Here is a 21,247-nt window from a genome sequence, read left to right on the forward strand (position 1 = left end):
GGTCCGACCTGGATTTGGTTCCAACCGGGTTCGACCCAGATTCGGTTCCAACCGGGTCCGACCCGGATCCAAATTTTTTCGGGTCCGACCCGGATCCAGTTATAGTCGGGTTTGACCCGAATCTAGTAGGGTCCAGGCACTATTTGGCCTGAACCGGATTAGGGACTGATTCGGCCCCCTTCCGGGACCGGTTCAGAGCCATTTTTGACCGGTTCTTTCCAGTTTCTCACCGGTTCTGAGATGCTAAGACCATGTTTTCTTAAATATAAGAGTATACAGGGATTTTGGCATACGGTTATAGGGTTTTGATGAACTTTTGTTCATACTTGACTCGGTTCATAAGGTTCAGAACTGGTTTGAACCCTTGGGTGACCAGTTCAGGGTTGTTTCAGACCGGTTCAGAGTGCTTTAAGACCGGTTCGTGATACATATGACTGGTTCATTCAGTTTTCGAAACATTTCGAAAGTCATATGACTGGTTCATTCCGTTTATGAACCATTTCAAGATATTGTTTTCATATTGGCATTAAGGATAGTTAGATGGCTTAGTGTTTTCATGTTACCAAGTGACTGAAAACACGTATGTCATCAAAGAATTTTTATACTATCACACAGATTAAGCCAATATCCATATTGTATTTAGATTCATGAAACGATAAACGACCTAAAGGTAGTTTTATCGTGTTTGGAACTTAAGTAGGGTAAAATAAGGTAAATGTGTTGAGATATATGACACGTGTGTATCCAAAGGTACTTTGTGTTGATGGTCTAACTTCACAAGAACCTTAGTTTTACCGAATATGGTCGGTAGGCGAAGTGGTTTCGTGTGTCAGAGCTCTTACCAAAGTAGGACTCCGATGACCCCCTTCACTCGTCTGGAACTAAGCATATCAAGGGTCTTTATTCTTTTGCTTTTTCCATTAAAGTTTAGTCTCATATGAATGCTTCTTGATACATGTCTTTTTGTCATGCAGTTTCTAGTTCTGTGATTTTAGATGACTCTAGCTCTATATCTTTTCTTGATGGATATAATTTTAGTGATTGAAAAAAAACTGTTCTTTTTACATTAGGGTATATGGATTTAGATATAGCCCTAAGGATAGATGAACCCGCTGCCCTCACTGATCAGAGCATTGTTGATCAAAAGATTGTTTTTGAGAAGTGGGAGCGCTCGAATAGGCTTAGCTTATTGCTTTTGCAATCTAAAGTAGCTAAGAATATTCGTAGTGCTATCCCACAATGCAGAACAGTGAGGGAATTCATGAATGCCATTGAGGCACAGTTTGTGAGTTCAAACAAGGTCAGAGCCAGTATCCTGATGTCAAAACTCATATCTATGAAATATATTAGAGGGGGAAACATTCGCCAGCACATTTTGGAGATGAGGAACATAGCGTCTCAGCTAAATGACATGAAGCTCACCATCTCTGATTCTTTCCTAGTGCATTTAGTTCTAATGTCTTTACTTTTGGAATACGAACCTTTCAAAATCTCTTACAACACACATAATGATGAATGAATGTTTAATGAACTTATGTCCAAGTGTGTTGAAGAAGAAGAAAGGTTGAAAGGGGAGAAGGTGCAGAGTGCACATATGGCTTCTCATACATCCAATGTAGGACCAAGGAAGAATGCATTTAATAGAAATTCTAGGAAGAAGCCAATTGAGGATAAGTCATCCCAAGACAAGCAATCCAACTCTGCTCCCATAAAGTGCTTTTTTTGAAAGAAGAAATGACACATAAAGGCAGATTGCATAAAGTATGAGAAGTGGTTGAAAAAGAGAGGTAATTTGTCATTAGTTTCTCATGAATGTAATTTATTACATATTCTTGAAAATAGCTGGTGGATTGATTCTGGTGCTATTGTTCATATTTTCAACTGTCTACAGTTTTTCCTGAGCAGAAGGAAACCAACAATGCATGAGAAAATCATCTATTCGGGAAACGAGATGTGTTCACATGTGAAGGGTGTTAGAACCTGCAAGATTATTCTAGATACAGGCGTAGTTTTAGATCTTCATGATGTCTTTTATATTCCATCGTATAGTAAAAGCTTAATTTCAATTTCAAAGTTGGATAAATTTGGATATTGTTTTAAGTTTGAAAATTCTAAATTGTTCATATTCAGAAATTCAATTGAAATTGGTTCTGCATCAGTTTATAATGGTTTATATAGATTGAATGTGAAGATTCAAACTCAGGAGTCTCTGACTTCTAAGTACGCATTGGTTGGAAATAAACGTAGCTTGATAAATGATAAATCTTACATGTTTTGGCATCGAAGGTTGGGTCATATCTCTGAAAAGAGAATAAAGAGACTCGTAAATGAAGAGATCTTGAAGTCTCTAGATTTTACCGATAATGACCCATGTGTTGATTGCATAAAGGCTAAGCATAAAACACATATAAAAAGGGTGCCAAACGCAGCAGTGAGATATTGGAGATAGTCCATACGGATGTATGCGGACCGTTTTCCCCCTGTTACACAGACGAAAAATATTTTGTCACCTTTATTGATGACTATTCTCGGTATATGTATCTCTACTTGATCTTTGAAAAATCTGATGTTTTTCAGATGTTTAAGAAATTTAAGAAAGAAGTAGAGAAACAAACCGATAAAGTTATTAAGATAGTCATGTCTGATAGATGTGGTGAATATTATGGTATATTTACTAAGATGGGGCAAAGAGAAGAACCATTAGCGTGATTTCTCAAAGAGGAAGGCATTGTGCCTCAATATACCATGCCTGGTAGTGCCTATCAGAATGGTGTAGCTAAAATGAGAAATTGTACGCTTAAAGAAATGGTCAGAGCTATGTTGAATTATTCAACACTTCCCATAAAGTTGTGGGGTGAAGCCTTAAGGACTGTTGTGCATATTTTGAATAAGGTTCCTACGAAATCTGTACCTAAAACTCCTTATGAGTTGTGGACGGGTAGGAAACCATCACTGTCTTATATGCACATATGGGGATGTCCTGTAGAGGCTAAATTGTATAACCCCCACATTAAAGCCTTTGATCCAAGAACAACCAGTAGATATTTCATTAGTTATCCAGAAAGATCAAAAGGGTACAAGTTTTATTGCCCATCTCACTCACCACAGATTGTTGAAATAGATAAGGCAAGATTCCTAGAAGATGATTCAGTAGGATTAAGTGTACTTCAAAGCCTTGTTTTTGAGGAAGTACATGATCCAGTTTCTTCACCTGTTAAGGAAAACATCGAAAGATACCACATTGTTATTTCTAATGATGGTGTGGTTGATCATTCAATTGTTAATGCACAAATCCAAAGTGAACCTATTGTGGACAATGCGGAAGAGCATGAACATGATGATCAAGTTCAATCTGAGCCTGAAGAATGATCTGTTTGGAGATCCACAAGGATTAGGAGATCTGCCATACATCCTGATTATGTGGTGTACCTTCAGGATCCTGGTGATTTCATAGATATGGATGATGACCCGTTGACTTTTATGGAAGCTGTTGAAAGCAAACAATCTTTGCACTGGATAGAAGCCATGAAAGAAGAGTTAGACTCTATGCCTAAAAATCAAGTATAGGATTTTGTCACGTTACCTAAAGGAGTAAAGCCTGTAGGGTGTAAATGGGTCTTTAAGACCAAGAAGGACTCCAAAGGTAACATAGAGAGACATAAAGCAAGATTGGTTGCTAAAGAATTCACCCAGATGGAGGGCATTGACTATAATGAGACATTTTCTCCTGTCTCAACTAAGGAGTCAATGGGGATAATTTTGGCCCTCGTAGCTCATTATGACTTAAAGCTACATCAGATGGATGTAAAAACAATGTTCCTCAACGGGGATTTGAATGAAGAGGTATACATGGAACAACCTCTTGGTTTCTCTGAAGATGATCGTTTGGTTTGCAAGCTTAATAAATCAATATATGGACTTAAACAGGCCTCCCGACAGTGGTATATTAAATTTTCCTAAGTCATTGTGACTTTCGGGTTTACAGATTACATGATTGATCAATGTATATACCTTAAGGAAAGTGGGAGTAAGTTCATTATATTGATGTTGTATGTGGATGATATCTTACTTGCAACCAACGATATAAAGTTGCTTTCAGAGACAAAATAGTTTCTTGCATCACATTTTGATATGAAAGACATGGGTGAGGCTGCTTATGTTCTTGGCATTGAGATCCGTCGAGACAGAGCAAAAGGTGTTCTAGGCCTCTCCCAGAGATCCTATATAGATAAGGTGTTAAAGCGATATGGGATGGAGAATTGTTCTCCTAGTTCTACACCCATATTAAAAGGTGACAAGCTGAGCCTAAAAGACTGTCCACAGAACGATATTGACAAAGCACAGATGAGTGCTTATCCATATGCATCAGTTGTTGGCAACTTGCAGTATGCGCAAACATGTTCTCGACCAGATATTTCTTTTGCAGTAAGGGTACTTGGCAGATTTCAGTCTAACCCAGGTTTACCCCATTGGAAGGCTGCCAAGAAAGTCTTACGGTACTTGCAAGGGACAAAAGACTATATCTTAACGTATCATAAAGTTGATCACCTCGAGGTCATTGGCTATTCAGATGCGGATTTAGGAGGATGCCTTGATAGTAGAAAGTCTACTACTGAGTACGTCTTCTTACTTGCTGGGGCGCGATCTCTTGGAGGAGTGAAAAGCAAACGACCACTGTTGCCCACACCATGGAAGCAAAATTCATAGCATTGTACGAGACTACTTCGCAGGCTATATAGTTAAAGAACTTCATATCACAGTTAAAGGTGGTCGATTTCATTGGGAAGCCACTGGAGGTCTATTGTGATAATGAAGCTGCAATATCTTTTTCGAACAACAACAAAAGTACTACGTTATGTAAGCATATGAAATTGAAGTATTTTATTGTTAAAGAAAAGACGGAGAATCATTTAGTGCATATTGTCAATATTGGTACCAAAGAGATGATCGTTGATCCTCTTACTAAAGGGCTAGCACCAGGATTATATTCCGAACATGTAATAAGGATGAGATTGTTAAACTCTTTTTTTTGTGACATATGCACATAAATAAAGTGATCACTTTCAGTTTTTTATTCTTATTATGGTTGTTGTTAATCTCATAAGGATTAGAGATTCAACTAAAGGACCTATAAAATAGAATAAAAAGGCCATTCTATTCATGAAGTTATTCCCATAAGGTTTTCTGGTTAAAGAGTTTATCGTCGGAACAAGTGAAAGAATGCTGGGTTAAACCACCACGTTGGTGGTGGTTACCCACGATATGGGTAACGTTTCCCCACATAAAGTGTTCCTTTCGTTAAACCCATCACCGAATAAGAGGGGGAACGGTTGTTCAACCGTTCTCATTCGGTGATTATAAGAAGGAGGTTTCATGAGCAACCTCATACGGGAGAAAAAACAGTGTGGAAAAATCAAAACTGTGTATACAGTGAAAAACACAGTGAAAGAGAGAATATGGTCGACTCACCGGTGGCATTCGGAGGCCTGCGCTTGTGGTGGCTGCAGACCGGCTGAGTTGAAGGAAACCCCTCTCCGACAACATCCTCCGCCCTCCGGCAATGGCCGCCTCAGGTATGCATTCTGTATGTTTTGCTTTTGCCGGAGCTCTATACCGGCTGGTGGCTGAGGTGCCGGCGACTCCGGACCGACGGTGACCCCCCCCCCCCCCCTCCCAACATGGTGATCTAATTTGCTAGGAGTTGACTGTTCAACAAGGCTCCAACAATTCAGAGAGAGAGAGGTTTTACAATTTTAGATTAACAGATTATTAATCATGATAAATTTGATAAAAAAATGTAAATCCAATTCATCACGTTTTCTCCTTTATTATCATTTTATTAATTTACTGCAAAAAATCACAAGGACTTGAAAAAAATCTCCAACATTTGTGACTATGCTTATATTGTAAAAGCAGTGTTGCCAGTATCGATGTGAATCACCTTCAATTGGCCGATTCAAACCCTATCGGTCCAAAACCGATTCAATGATGGCCAATTCAGCCCTTACCCAAATTTTAATATTTTAATATGTTTAAAATAATTTAATATAGAAATAATAAAAATTTAATTTTTAATGATTTTAATATTTAAAAAAAAAAGTAAAAATGGTTGAGTGGTTCGAGTTTGAAGGGCCGATTTTCTGATATTGACAACCTTTTGTGGAACCTCTTAGTGAATGTAAACTTGCATTTTGAGAGCATAATGATCTTGTTGATTTGTGCATTGATACCAATACGGGAAAAATTGACGAGCTACGTGCAAATCTTTTGCGACAAAAAGGCCGTTGTGAAGATTTTGGATGACTTATCAGGAATCATAAGCCCATCTTGGTATGACTTATTGCTCTACAAAAGCAGTGACTGTCATATTGTATATAACTGATCGTCAGTAATACTCAAACTCTAACTGCGCATCTAACTTGTGCATTTCACTTGGAAAATGTGAAAGTAGGGATGACACACCTCCATCAAGTGAGATGCATCGTGATGAAATATAACTAGTATTTTGGTTATTTACAATACGATCATAACTGTTCTTACTTTAGTACCGTATGATGTTGTTAAGCCAGGTGGTGAGTTCAAGTACCTGACCGAGTCTAGATCATGTGCAGTAACATTGCACAGAAAACCTGCTGCTGCACTTGACATGGCACACCTGTCTGATAGCTTGTGAGGCGGATCAGATCCTCTCACATTATTCTGCTGCTGCACCTTATCACCTTCCCTCTGTTGTTGTACAGCCTGTCGTTGCACCTGATCCCAACTTGCACTCCTTGTCTTGTGAGGTGCATGGCCTGTTCTGTGCACTGTGATTACACCTGATCTGCATGGGGATGGACCGTAATTCAACAAAACACAATTTTTTGTGTTTTGAAATCACCACCATTCATGACTTCAATCTTGTGAAAATGATGACATCAGCACTTTGGTAGGCCCACTGCCTGAACAATGAATGTTGGTGATGGATGACCAGCACAGTAGTGATTTCAAAACACAAAAAAAATTGTGTTTTGTCAAATAACCTGATCCATCTTCCATATAGACTCGGCCCATTATGTTATGGATTTTGATATTCAGACATGAATTGGGCCTGAATCTGATAGCTAGACTAGGGGCCAAGAATACAAGCTTTTCTTTTTGGGCAAGTCTGAGCCTCATGGACTCATTTTTCAACCTTTTTGGGTTGGTATTGCTAAGATGGTTCTTGTCCTTGGACGTCCGGGTGAAGGGAAGTCAACCCTACTGCAAGCATTGGCTGAGAAACTTAAATAAGGTCTAAAGGTCAAAGGTATGGTAGCTTACAACGGTTCGGATGTGAAGGGATCAGTTTCAAAAAAGGCAAGTGCATATGTGGGCCAGTATGACCTTCACCAGGCCCAGCTCACTGTCGGTGAGACGTTGGACTTCTCGCATCACTTGTTTGGTGGTACCACTCTATCCGGTAAGTGTTCAGTGAACCTACACCCAAATTTTCATAATGATAAAAGTTTAAAATGGAAAATACTTAATTGTTAATTTATTGTGATATTTTTTGTCATTTTTTTTTTGCATTTTCATAGGAAAAAACCTAGCAAAATAAGCCATCTAATTTTAAAAATTTCAAAAATATGATCAAGACTAAAACCATTTGCAAACTCTTTTGGTAAATATATGAATAAATGACAATAAGAGTATACAAAAGGTGATTTTCATTAGGATTTAATGGCTTTGTACTCAATAATCAAATCCACAGATCCTAGTTAGTGAATAAACGACAATAAGAGTTTGCCACAAAACCTTGTATTTGGTAAAATCTCGGGGATGAAAAATTATATTACATTTTGGGCAGTTTGGAAGAGAGAAAAACTTTCATAGGAAAAGAAAGTTTTGCATATGAGAGTTTTGATACCAGAATTTCTCTAAAAGAAAGCTTTTCAATTGTTTGTGTAGCATTAGATAAATAGAGTAAGAAAATGTGAAAAAATGAGAGAGAGGATGATGGTGGTGGTGAGATGGATGGTGAAATGGTGGGTGGTGGGAATTGTAAAGATAAAATTTCTCTTGGTAGGAAACATTTCTCCACCTCTCCCATAGAAGAATGTTTTCTATCAAAAAATGTACTTTTTAGAAAAACTCAGCCAAAAAGTCTTTCTCATTTGGAAGGGTTGGAAAATCTACACAATATTTTTATTTTGCATTATTTTTCCTACATCTTTCTCGCTTCTAAATGTGTACTTTAAAAAAATAGATTTTATCAAGAATCTCAGAAAAATATCAACATACATAAAAAAAACAAAATTTAAAAATATATAAAATAAAGAAATTATCAATAATAAATGTTAAGCTATTGATATTGAGTTAGTCAAATTCTAAACCTGCTATGGGCTCTCTATTAATGTTGAGTTTAGTCAAGCCAAGCATACAAAGAAATACATTGATCTTTTGTATGGCAAAACATGTCCTATGCATTGGTTCTTTTTGTTGCATTCAATTTTCATTTTCACACTTACTGACTGTTTTTTGTTTTGAAAAAATTCTGCTTGAAATTTCAAGAAGAGAAGAGGCAACAAGAGCCAAACTTGACCCCATAATTGATAAACTTATTAAGGTCATTATTTTGTGTTTAATGTGATAAAGTCTTTAATATTTAATGAATCGGTAGTCATTTAATTTTCACTCTTAGACAAGGAGCCTATGCAGTTTTACTATCGTGGTGGTTGCTCATGTGGTCAGCAGGGTCTTGTGTCAAGCTGAAGGCTGTAGGATTGAATTCCACTGGCACATGGAGGCTACAACAACTTTATCATGGCTGAGGCATTTAAGGCTGGGTGGTAATGAGCAGTGTTGTGAGAGGCGTACGCCTCAGTACCTGAAGCGTACGCCTCAGAGGCGAGGCGCACGCTCAAGGTACTGAGGCGTTGCTGTGATGCGCCCCTCATCAACCTCCGACCAGTTGTGACCACCGACCACCGGAGTTGCTGTGCTGCAGCTGCTGCTCAGTCTTCTCCGACCACCGGACGACCGGCATATCCCTCGCTTCCGTACCAGCTGGGCGGGTGATCCTTCTCTTACTGCCTCCCCTCCCACCGCTTCACTTCCATTCCAGTTGTGAGAGGCGAAGCGCAGGCTCAACGCCTAGCTTCGCCTCATCGCATTTAACAACGTTGGTAATGAGTTTACCTTATAGGGAGGTGGGTCATTATGTAAACTGGTTCTCGTCGTCACAAAAACAATAGATGTAGTTTTGGTAGCATATGTGTGCTTAATTAAGGGTTGGGTTAGCATATAATGACCTTTTTAAGAGGTATTTCAAGATAAAAAAAGACCACATAGGAAATGATATGCCCACAAAGCAATTGAATGGTTATGGTGTATTTCAGGTACTTGGTCTTTCTACTTGTGCAGATACAATTGTAGGTGATCACATGAGGAGAGGTATATCAGGAGGTCAAATGAAGGGCCTAAGCATTGCTATAGAATTATTGCATTAATAAGCACTCAACCTACTTTCCTTTTAAGAATGTTTTCATCAATTTTATATAATCTTTTATTTTATGCAAACTACAAATATATTTAAAAAAGAGATATTAACTTAAGAATAAGGTTACTTAATGTCTTGAGAAAAGAGAGATTATCCAACCAAAAGTACAAACTGTTCAAACCACTTTGAAAATTTGATTTTATAAGTATTTTTTGACAAATATGATTGTAAAGATGGGACCTTCATAGTGAAAAACTTGAGAACCTGCTCTTGTAACAATTTTTTTTTTATGTATACACAAGGTTTTTTAATAAATGATTTGAAATTTTTTAGATTATAAAAATCCAATCTACACATTAAAAAAGTTTGTAATAAGTGTCAGTTAATAGATTTATTTATATTGAAGAATAGAATCCGACATAACGGGATTTTGATTTGTTTGAAAAAAAGTTAAAACAGAATCCAGATCTAACTAGTTTAAAACTCGATATTTATACTTAATTGGGTGATGATTTTAGTCGTATTCGGGTTGGGTTTCAATGACAAACTCAATACCGAAGTCGAATCCGTTTTTTTAGTCAGATTCGGAATCAGCTACCGTCATAAGGTGTCGGGTTACATCCGACCCGTTGACACATCTAAGATGCGATTGTTCAGATCCAGTAATTCATGATCCGAACCGATCCCGACCCGTTTAAAACCCCATGTAGACTTTGACCAAAGGGAGTATTTCCGAAAACCACGAAAGGATTCTCGAAACAAACTGTTGCGGTTAAGTGGAGCAGATAAACACCAGGCCTCGCGTTCGAATCGCCCACCTGTTGGCTCCTAAAGCCAGAAGATGAAGCAAATCAAGTCCTAAAGAAAAGCTCGATCTGGACGGAGTCTCCTTCGCCAGTTCCATTTATTTGTCTTTCACTCACAGAACAATCTGCTTCAGTCTTCTCAAAAGTCGATCTGTTTCACAAATCAAAACTCTGCTTCTTTGCACCCTTTTCTTTCTTCTAGGTTTTTTTTTCTCCCATCGGCATCCTTTCTCTTCTTTCCATATAGTCGGTGACATCTGGATTGCTTGATTTGTTGTTTTTTAAATGATTTGTATCAGAGGGATGTAAAGATCGGTAGATGAAGATAGAACCTTAGGAAAATATAAGAATCATGGAAGGGGACGACGGCGATGCGTTTGGATTGGGCGTAACCGGGCGTTCGTCCGTGGGATCTGGAAATCTGACTGAGTTGATAAGTTCACGGGATGAAGAGGACCAATTCGAGCAGGTTCCGTTGAAGGATCACGAGAGGAGTGTTGCGGAATTGGGGGAGAAAGGCGGTTCGATGCGATCTTCTGTTTCCGATGCAGTCAGCCAGTTTTCCGGGAATGAGGACGCTTCTGATTCTCCTTCGGTCCGTCTGGCGGAATTGGACTCATCGATGGCCAACATGCAAGATGATCTTGGTTCTAGTCCGGGGTCGGCGAAGCATCCCGGCGAGATGCTCAAGTCTATGTCTTCTGTGAGTGTTGATTCTGCGTCTTCCCAGCCTGGAGATGTTGGATCTCCAGTAGATACGCCGCCGAAGGTAAGGGCAAAGCCTGTGTTGCCCGATGTTTCTCCTGAGCTGGTGCATTTGGTAGAGAGTGCGATACAGGGGGACTCAGATAGCTTGGAGAAGCTTAGAGAAACCGTTTCTAGTGAAGAATCTCTTATGAGGGAGGAGGAAGAGGTCGTCGGTATCTCGAGGCTGGTAGTGGATGTGCTTCTTGCTACGATGGGCGGTGTTGAAGGTTTTGATGACAGCGGAGATGGCAATCCTCCTAGCATAATGCTGAATGCAAGGGCAGCAGTCGTTGCGGGTGAATTGATCCCTTGGCTTCCATGTGAGGGAGATTCTGCAGGTTATATGTCACCGAGGACAAGGATGGTAAAAGGTTTGTTTCTGATATTGAATGCCTGCACCAGGAATAGAACAATGTGCTCAAAGGAATCTCTGCTAGGCGTTCTTTTGTCAGCTGCAGAGAAGGTTTTAATGCAAGAAGGCAACAAGGAGGAGCAGGATCAGGCATGGGATGCTAGCTGGTTGTTTAAATGCCTTCAGTTGTTGGCACAACATTCACTTAGTGTGACTGAATTGCGCAGATGGCTTGAGGTGGTTACCAATACAATAACTACAGGTTGGTCATCACATCTGATGCTGGCATTGGAGAAATCCATTTCTGGGAGAGAAACAAAAGGCCCATCTTGCACATTTGAGTTTGATGGTGAGAGTTCTGGTTTACTGGGTCCAGGTGAAAGCCGTTGGCCATTCTCTAATGGTTATGCATTTGCAACGTGGCTTTACATTGAGTCGTTCGCTGATACTGTAAATACTGCAGCAGCTGCCGCAGCAATTGCTGCTGCAGCAGCAGCAAAGTCGGGCAAATCATCAGCTATGTCTGCTGCAGCTGCTGCAAGTGCTCTTGCTGGGGAGGGTACCGCACATATGCCACGGCTATATAGTTTCCTCTCTGCCGATAATCAAGGAGTAGAAGCATATTTTCATGGACAATTCCTGGTGGTTGAAAGCGGTGTTGGAAAGGGTAAAAAAGCCTCATTGCATTTCACGCATGCATTCAAACCACAGTGCTGGTATTTTGTAGGTCTAGAGCATACATACAAACAAAACCTTCTAGGTAAAGCTGAAAGTGAACTGAGACTATACGTAGATGGAGCATTGTACGAAACCCGTCCTTTTGAGTTCCCAAGGATCTCCAAGCCTCTTGCTTTTTGCTGCATTGGGACGAATCCTCCGCCTACAATGGCTGGATTGCAGCGTCGACGTCGGCAGTGCCCTCTATTTGCTGAAATGGGACCCATATACATTTTTAAGGAACCCATTGGACCAGAGAGAATGGCTCGTTTAGCGTCAAGAGGGGGAGATGTGTTGCCTTCTTTTGGCAGTGGTGCAGGATATCCATGGCTTGCAACAAATGAATGTTCAAGGATTTTAGCAGAAGAAAGTTATCTCTTGGATGCGGAGATTGGAGGAAAATTGCACCTTCTTTACCATCCTTCCCTGCTAAATGGGCGGTTCTGCCCTGATGCTTCTCCTTCTGGTGTCACAGGTCAGCCAACACACTTTGATTATTTTACTCTTTCTCTCTCTCTCTCTCAATGAGAGTTATGTCCTCTTATCGGATATATATATTACATGTTCTTACATGGTTAGCTGCTTTGAAAGTCGTCAAAGTTCAAACAACTTTTGCTTGAATATCATGAAAGCATAAACATATTAAATAATATGGTTATATGTTATTAGAGAAACAAGTGCTATCATAACTGAGGGGCCTTGGTTCAAATTCGAGGAGGTTATCCCGCAGCCCAGATATTAGAAAAAGGGGTACAAAAGCATCTCAGAGATGGGTCGGTCTGGTCTTGTGATCTTTTGCCTTGCCAGTTAATATGATGAAACATTAGCTGCTGTTCTGAACAGGTTCCAGCGGAGTGACGCAAATGAGTATGAACTTTGGACTACCCATTCACCAAATTAAGTACATGCAAAGTACTCAAGTTCTGATTCTATTGCAAATCAGAAGACTTGCTGCTCTATAGATAGAACTGGAACTTGAGGCAACAAAGACCTTGCTGATTTTCAAATTGAATCTTCCTTTTATGATGTAGGTTATTTGTTGGTATTGGGTGCAGAAACTTCGGTGCTTTCTGAGCGATTCTATGCATGCAGGTGCACGTGCATGTGTGTGTTTGTGATGCATGTATATGCATAAGCATGCCCAAAGACACATACACACAGGAACACAATAGGAATATGCATACTGTAGAACATATGGATCTCTCTAAAGCATATTGTAGAACTTTGTAGAAGCCCTGTCTAGAGCTGCCCATCTCATCAAATTGCGTAAAACCACTAATGCTACTCAAACTCTTTGTTAATAGAAAAGCTATGAAAACTGAAAATATGAGAACTACCGTGTGAAGTGAACCATGATTTTCATGTTTTTTTTTTCTCTTAAATCTAACCGTATGGATGTGATGTATATGCTTGGTTTTATGAGGACCAGCTCTTGAATCATTCGATTACGATGCATAAACGAGATTTTTTAAGGATCTACATGGTTGAAAATATTCTTGCATTCAAAAATTACATTTTTTTATTGAAAATACAAGATCCAACAGTTGATTCCCAGCAAATTTACATGCTGAACACATCTACATGGTTGGATTTGCAAAAAAAGCGTTAGAAATGCCCATATTTCTAGTTCTCATATTCTAGTGACTATATATATATATACTGTTTCTTTTTCCTCTAGTCCTGGCCCAGGGGGCCTAGATAAGGTGTCTAATAGAAATGTTTGGTATGGGTACAGTAATTATAATATGCTGTTCTCTAATTTTACTCTTTTGTGTTCCACTTATGCAATAACTTTTGTCATGATGTTTTTTGTATCATCGTGGAAACTTCTCCTGTTCTCGTACATTTTTATCCAGTAGAACCACTTGTGCTATTTCTAGATGAAGTCTTGAGATTTCATTGAAGTTGGAACATGACATCAATATGCATTGCAGGAATTCATAGAAGACCTGCTGAAGTACTTGGACAAGTTCATGTTGCCCCTCGAGTCCGTCCATCAGAGTCACTATGGGCCATGGCTGAAGGAGGTCCAATGTGTTTGTTGCCACTATCCGTCAGCAATGTGCAAACTGCTACTCTAAAACCGCAAAATGAGAGCCTAGATTTGTCTGTAGCTACAACAACACTTTCTGCCCCAATCTTAAGAATCCTATCTCTTGCTATCCAACATCCTGGGAATAATGAAGAACTTTGCCGTGCCCATGGATCAGAGATTTTAGCTTCACTGCTGCAATTCCTTCTGGAAACACTATCCTCTTTGGATGTTTGTCATCAAAGTGGAGTGAAAGATGAGGAGCTTGTAGCAGCAGTTGTGTCTTTATGTCAGTCCCAGAAAAACAACCCTGCACTTAAAGTGCAACTATTCCATAATTTGCTGCTTGATTTAAAGATGTGGAGTTTGTGTGGTTATGGGCTCCAGAAGAAGCTGCTATCTTCCCTTGCAGATATGGTTTTCACTGAGTCATTGACAATGCGAGACACAAATGCTGTACAGATGCTTTTGGATGGCTGCAGGCGATGCTACTGGGTTATTCGTGAACCAGATTCTATTGATTCATTTTCACTGCAAGGAGCTCTACGACCAGTGGGTGAAGTGAATGCTCTTGTTGATGAGCTCTTAGTGGTTATCGAACTCTTAGTTGGAGCATCATCTGCTTCAAAGGCTATGGATGATGTCCGCTGTTTGATAGGATTTTTGGTTGACTGTCCACAGCCAAATCAGGTATGCAGAAGTTATTTCAACATGGTGATAATAGTAGGAATTGACCGTTGGTTCATATTTTCCAATGTAAAAATATGATTTTTTGAGGGTAAAAACTTCGGTACGTTGTATGCCGTTGATTTTTCAGCCCTCAGAATATCTGACATACACATTGGATAAGCATAGTGGAAGGGTTGGTTTCTACTAAACCAAACATGTAGATCACACCTTTAGGGTCATAGTGCAAAAAAAAAAAAATTACAGTTTTTCACTAGAGGGTTCCTCACCCATAATTGTAGCAAACATTAACCCCCCCCCCCCCCCCCTACACACACATACACACCCACACACATACATATGTGTGTGTGCTAAACAAATGCATGCCCATGTGCACACAAATTTCTAAGACAAAGAGCGAGTTTAGGCTTTTGGTATATTTGGTTCAGTTTTACATCCTTTGATTTGTGCAGAGATATTCATCTGCATGACCCAAAAGAAATTAGTGTATTTTAAGCAACTTGGTTTTGCAAGCTGAATGCAGCTGATGGGTGAATGTTTTCCAGGTTGCCAGGGTATTGCACCTTATCTACAGGCTAATTGTACAACCAAATGCATCTAGGGCTCACATGTTCGCAGAGTCATTTATTTCATGTGGTGGCATAGAAACGCTTCTTGTCCTTCTGCAGAGGGAAGCAAAAACTGGTGATCACGTTATGTCTAATAAGTTGAGCTCCAGTGGTTCTGTAAAGAAGATGGATCAGGAGTCAGTACTTGAGAATATTAGTTGCCAGGATGAATCTCCAGATCATCGTCTTAGCATTGCTGAGGAAACAAAATCTGTTTCTCATAAAGAATCTAATTTTAAAACTTTTGATAGAAAAAGGTGCGCTCCTAAGGTTTCTGTGGATCCCAGGATTGAGAGGATGCCATCTGTGTCTGAAGGTTTATTATCAAGGACCTTGGGTGGCATAAGCTTTTCAATAAGTGCAGACAGTGCCAGGAACAATGTCTATAATGTGGATAATGATGATGGGATAGTTGTTGGGATTATCAGCCTTTTGGGAGCACTTGTGACATCGGGCCACATAAAATTTGCTGCTCATTCCGCTTCAAGAATTCCAAATAGCATCTTAGGAAATGAATTGCCTGATGAAGGCCCAAATATGTTTGCAGATAAAGTGTCCCTTCTTTTATTTGCTTTACAGAAGGCATTTCAAGCAGCACCACAGAGACTGATGACTGCCAACATATACATGACTTTGCTTGGTGCTACGGTATGGATGTTTCCCATGTGATTCTATGGTTTCTGTTTCACCATTTTTGTGAGCCTTTTGAAAATATTCATCTGCCTATTGATGCACGTGGCATGAGCATGAAACTTTCTTGATGTCTTGTTTATATGATTTGTCAATATTGTCCTGTGCTGAAGTTTGGAATTTAGGTTTTGGGATGGTATCCTAGTGCATTATATCAGGGGTACATTTGCTTTGCCCAGCCATGTGATTCAGAGCTGGAAGGGGGCACTTGCGATTCAGTTTCTGGTGCAACTGAGAAAACAAATCTCATTTGCCACCACAAATGAGTCACTTTCTCACGCTCCATTATTTCACATTTGATTTGAAGTAAGAGAATGAAGCCGACAAGAATCATTCTCTCATTTGGGTTGCACTGGATTTAAACAAACATCCCTAGCTTCTGTGTAAGTTTTGTCAGAAAAAACATATACTGTTGACAAAAATTAAAAAAGCCAGCATCTTTAATTTAAATTTTCAGCTGAAACCCATTGTGGTCCTCTTTTGTATGGTGGAGGTTCTGTGTTCTATGATTTGAAGCAAATTAACTAGTGTGCTTGGGTAGAAGTGGTGTGGAGCAAACTGGGCACATGATGACTTTGTTGGCATATTGGGCTAGGTTGCTGAATCACTCGCTGAGTCTATTGATTACATGCATGTGTTCCAATATTTCTTTTGTGAAATATGAAAACATTCTAATTATTTTATAGTATCCTCAATTGCTTTTAGATTGTGTTTTGTAACATCATTTCAGGTCATATATTTGTAATGAAACCAAATGTGCACAAATACGGTGCCACTAATGGGCTACAAAGAGGGCACATACGTAAAAGCTTCTAATGGGCTAAATACAATAAGCCACAAAAGCTAATATAAACAACTCACAAAGAGTAAAAGAGTAATAGAACACCAAAAATATAAAAAATAAATCGTATTGATAATGCTTGAGACAGGCAAAATGCCTCTTTGTATAGGCCACAAAGAGGCTCTTAGAGCTGTTGGGGATCTCTCAACGACTATAATTAAAGCTGTTGGGAAGCCCCCAACAGCTCTAATAGCCTTTTACAAAAAAGCCCTTTCACAAATGCGAAAGGTATAAAAGTAAAAAAATAAAAAGAAAAAATACAATGCTGCCCATTACATAGAAGGAAAAAGACAGAAATGCCCCTAGAGGGCATTACTAATTACAAAACATAGAAGCATAATATATATCATAGTCACTTGTATCATTAAAGGTAATTTCTTGGCGAGGGTATTTCTCGGAGAGATTTTCAAAAGTTGATAAATCTTGGGAATATCTTGGGAGTTTAAAAAAATATAAATAACAACAAAAAGGCTAAGAAGACAATAAGTTTTGCATTATTTTTCTTTCAAAAATATAAAAGAATATGTTTTAAAGGTTTTAAAATATAAAAGAAACAAAAAATAGGAAATGCAAACTTAAAATAAAAAAAATAAGAATTTTCCTCAAAAAACATCGCGATATTATCACGATATTTTGAAAATATCGCGATATATTCTCGATATTATCCACTACCTTGAAATAGCCGATAATATCATGATATTTTCAAAATATCGGTGATATCGGTGACAATGATATATATATATCTATACATAAACAAGTATATATACATATATAAATATGTATATATTTTAACAATATTTCCATGATGTCTGTAAATTTCCTAATGAGTCCTTATACATAGATTATCACTCTTTAACCTCGATTATATTTCTATTATTTGTTTTCTGCAATCTGTAGTTTGTCTATATGATTTCATTATCTTCTGTTGGAAGAAATGGTTAAAGATTTGAAAGCTATGCTGTATACTTCTTTATTTCCAGAACAGAAGCATTTGCATCCAAATTGGAGCATGATGCCTTTTTTTTTCTTCCTCTAAACGACGATGATTTAACACTTCAAATTTAGGGACAAAGTTTTGGAATAAATAACATGCATCAACCTATGAAATTTGTCGGTCCTACTTGTGAATAATGGCAGGCATATGAAGAGTATTAAAGATGTGTTTTTTCATGGTTCTGCTTGTCTTTCTACATTAAGGTCAATATATCTACAATAGATCATCTTAACAAATGCATTGTATCTTTTTCTTTCTTTCTTTCCTCCCCTTTTAATGTAGCCTCGGTTTTACTTTTCATTTATATTGCTTCTGCTTGACATATAGCCGTTTGCTGTATTTCTGCACTCTGACTTTTGTGTAAAAAATTGAGACATGCAGATTAATGCATCTTCATCTGATGATGGCTTAAACCTTTATGATTCTGGACATCGTTTCGAACATGTTCAGCTTTTGTTGGTTCTCCTCCGTTCCCTTCCATTTGCTTCAAGAACATTCCAAGCTCAAGCTATACAGGTATTTGTAATTTGTCATTTCTGTTCATTGTCTGCTAATTGATATATTTTGCATCAGTCTCATTGAAATGTTTTCCAGGGTAGATTGCATGTGATCAAGGCTTTCAAGGGCCAAGCATTTGATTTAGGTGATTAAGTACCTCCCGGTTTTAAAAAAGGAATAGGTGAAAGTCATTATTGCAACAGATTGAAAAAAAAATAGTGATGGAATTAAGAGGGAGGAAAATTTTGGAAAAAAAACTATGAACAAAATGAACAAAAAATTAAAATTAAAAGAGATAATAACTAATACGAAAGTATATGGTGTTGTGGTTTTGTATCTCACTAAATACTTATCAATTTATCCATCATCATTCATCAATCAAGTAATGTATTTTTTAATTGTTTCATGATGAAGTATGTATTAAGTATACCATCTTTTGGATATCCGAGTAACCTGTGGTTTATGATTTTTTTTTTCCTTCCTTTGTCGGGGAAGGGCTGAATTTTCTATGGAAAATTTGGTATCTGCATAGCTGCTAGCTACAAAGGTTGTCCCAAACTAGGCAAACGGGAAGCACCTAGGCCACCAAAGAATAATAACTTATTTGTGGGTTCCATAACTTACACTGTGGGAGTGATACATCAGTTCAATTTCATAAAGTACAAATATTAATACTACTTTCTCAGATGTATGTTGACATTTGCCTTTTGTTGTTCTTTTTGTTCTAATTCTTATATTGCATTTTTACAGGAACCCAACTACCGTTATGGGTTATGACCACTAGGGAACCATGTTAACACTTAGGAAGGAGGGATATATTCTACTTTACCTCTTTTAGCCCATAACACAACCACTTTAATAGAGGACATGCATTATCAAGTCTTGACAAGTGGAATATAAGCTGGGTGATGGTGTGTAAAAAATTGTATCAGTTGCTACCTGTAACCATGGCAGTAATCAATAACACTTCTGAAACTTTTGTATCAGTTGCTACCTGTAACCATGGGAGTAACCAATAACACTTCTGAAATTTTGAGGTGTATGTGATACATAATACTCATATCTGCTACTATCTCTAATCATTGAACTTCTGCAACAATTCTGCTGAAACTTGAGGTTTATTTGATCCTTCACAATGATTCCATCAGTCATCCAACCAGGCCTGCTGAAACTATCCAAACCTAACCCTTCACCTCATTTTGGTAGTTCCTTCAGAGGTACATGGCGCTTGAAACAACTGCAATAAGGAAACCTTACTCATGCAGCAAGCAATGTTCAGTTTAGGCATGCCATCTGCATGTTGCATTTTTGTTTAATAAATACTTCTCATTTATTGTTATGGTATGTAGTATAGGACCTAAGAGCTATACCTGTATCTGCATCTCAAGCAGATTCTTTTAAACTGAAAATGCCATTGCCTTCCCTATGGATATGACAATTACTAATGTACATAAAACTATTGTGTCAAACATGTCATCAGCATCATCTCGACCAGGCATGGTGAGCATGTTGACTGTTGTTTTGATGCAAGGGGTATGGCTATTACTCTAAATCTAATTGCAAGATTTCTCTGCTCTGTGTAGGCGAAATAGTTTAAGTTTGGTAGCTAATACCAGATATGCTGTACTAAGATGGATGTATGGAGTCCAAAGAAGGATAAGGTCAAGATGTTTAAAAATGTGCAGAAATACCACAAATAAAAGATTAAAAAAGCAGGGAAAGTCATTTAAGATGGTTTGGAATGCTGCACCAAAGTATCACAACACCATTACAATATTGGGAAAAAGAGGGAGATCAGTGGAGATTTGAAGATAGCCAATAAGTAAAGATATGAATTTTGTATGTTGATGAAGGTTATAGCCAGAGTTACCAGAAGCTTCTTAGGTAGGTGGTAGGCTCGCTTCCAAGAAACTCGCTTCGGAAGCGCTATACTCCTTGCTTCCGAAACTTCATGGGAATCTCGATTCCCCCACACTTCTTTTATGCTTCCCACACACATTGTCCATCCTTCCCTACATGCTTCCTATATGTTTTTCTCATGTTTCTATTCATGTTTTTCATGCGCTTCTTCTTATGCTTTCACTCACTTCCATGTGCTTTCTCTAATACCATAATTGTTAGATTTAAAAAAAAATTTAATTCTTTTACTGAAAATCATGAAATATAAGAATAATCAATTTTATTTTAGTTTTTATTTGCTTCTTGTTCGATTCCTATTCAGTTATCATATTGCTTCCTTTTTTATTCATATTTCGCTTTCAAATTGATACTTCACTTCTTGCTTCCTATAAATTTTAAAATACCTCGCTTCTGGCTTTTGCTGCCTGTATCATTTTCCGCTTCCGCTTCCTAGTTCGGCAACCTTGGTTATAGTTCTAGTAGGAAGAAATGGATGTCCAAGACTTGTAAAGTCAACCCCATGTCATTGGTATAACTCTTGATAATGATGACAATGATGATGGTGATGGTGATGATGATGGTGATGGTGATGGTGATGGTGATAGTGATGATGATTATGACGATGATGATGGCGTTGAAGCTGATTGTTTTAGGGGATTTAGTGTTGCATGTTTTTTTAACTTCTTGAATTTGATAACTTAGTCAATCTTGGAGTTTTGTAGAAATAACTTGGCTATTCTTAGAGCAAACATGTAAAACCTATGTCACAAAGACATGCCAACACGAGGACGTGTGACGTGGATTCGACTTGCAAGTTTGATTTTTTTTGAAAAAATAGGACACAAGGACATGGAAAATTTTAAATCCATAAAATTATTTTTTGGAAACCATTAAAAAATATTAGAATAATATTTAA

At 38.3% G+C, this 21,247-nt stretch overlaps 1 protein-coding gene across 2 annotated transcripts in view; it reads left to right on the forward strand.

The window, feature by feature from the left end:
* Positions 1 to 10,262: 10,262 nt before the first annotated feature.
* Positions 10,263 to 21,247, forward strand: part of LOC149840174 (WD-40 repeat family protein / beige-like protein) — a 42,170-nt gene continuing 31,185 nt past the window's right edge. Inside the window, exons 1-5 of one of the 2 annotated variants that reach the window (XM_090003063.1) lie at positions 10,263 to 10,468; positions 10,566 to 12,557; positions 14,017 to 14,804; positions 15,347 to 16,057; positions 18,316 to 18,450. In XM_090003063.1, the coding sequence (XP_089859189.1) occupies positions 10,619 to 12,557; positions 14,017 to 14,804; positions 15,347 to 16,057; positions 18,316 to 18,450 (3,573 nt within the window). In that variant the 5' untranslated portion in view covers positions 10,263 to 10,468; positions 10,566 to 10,618. Of the gene's footprint in view, positions 12,558 to 14,016; positions 14,805 to 15,346; positions 16,058 to 18,315; positions 18,451 to 21,247 lie in introns of both variants that reach the window. The other variant, XR_016431387.1, reaches the window with a different exon arrangement.

This window comes from Nuphar pumila, chromosome 4 (genome assembly GCF_984573655.1).
Source record: "Nuphar pumila chromosome 4, dmNupPumi1.hap1.1, whole genome shotgun sequence".
NCBI lineage: Eukaryota > Viridiplantae > Streptophyta > Magnoliopsida > Nymphaeales > Nymphaeaceae > Nuphar > Nuphar pumila.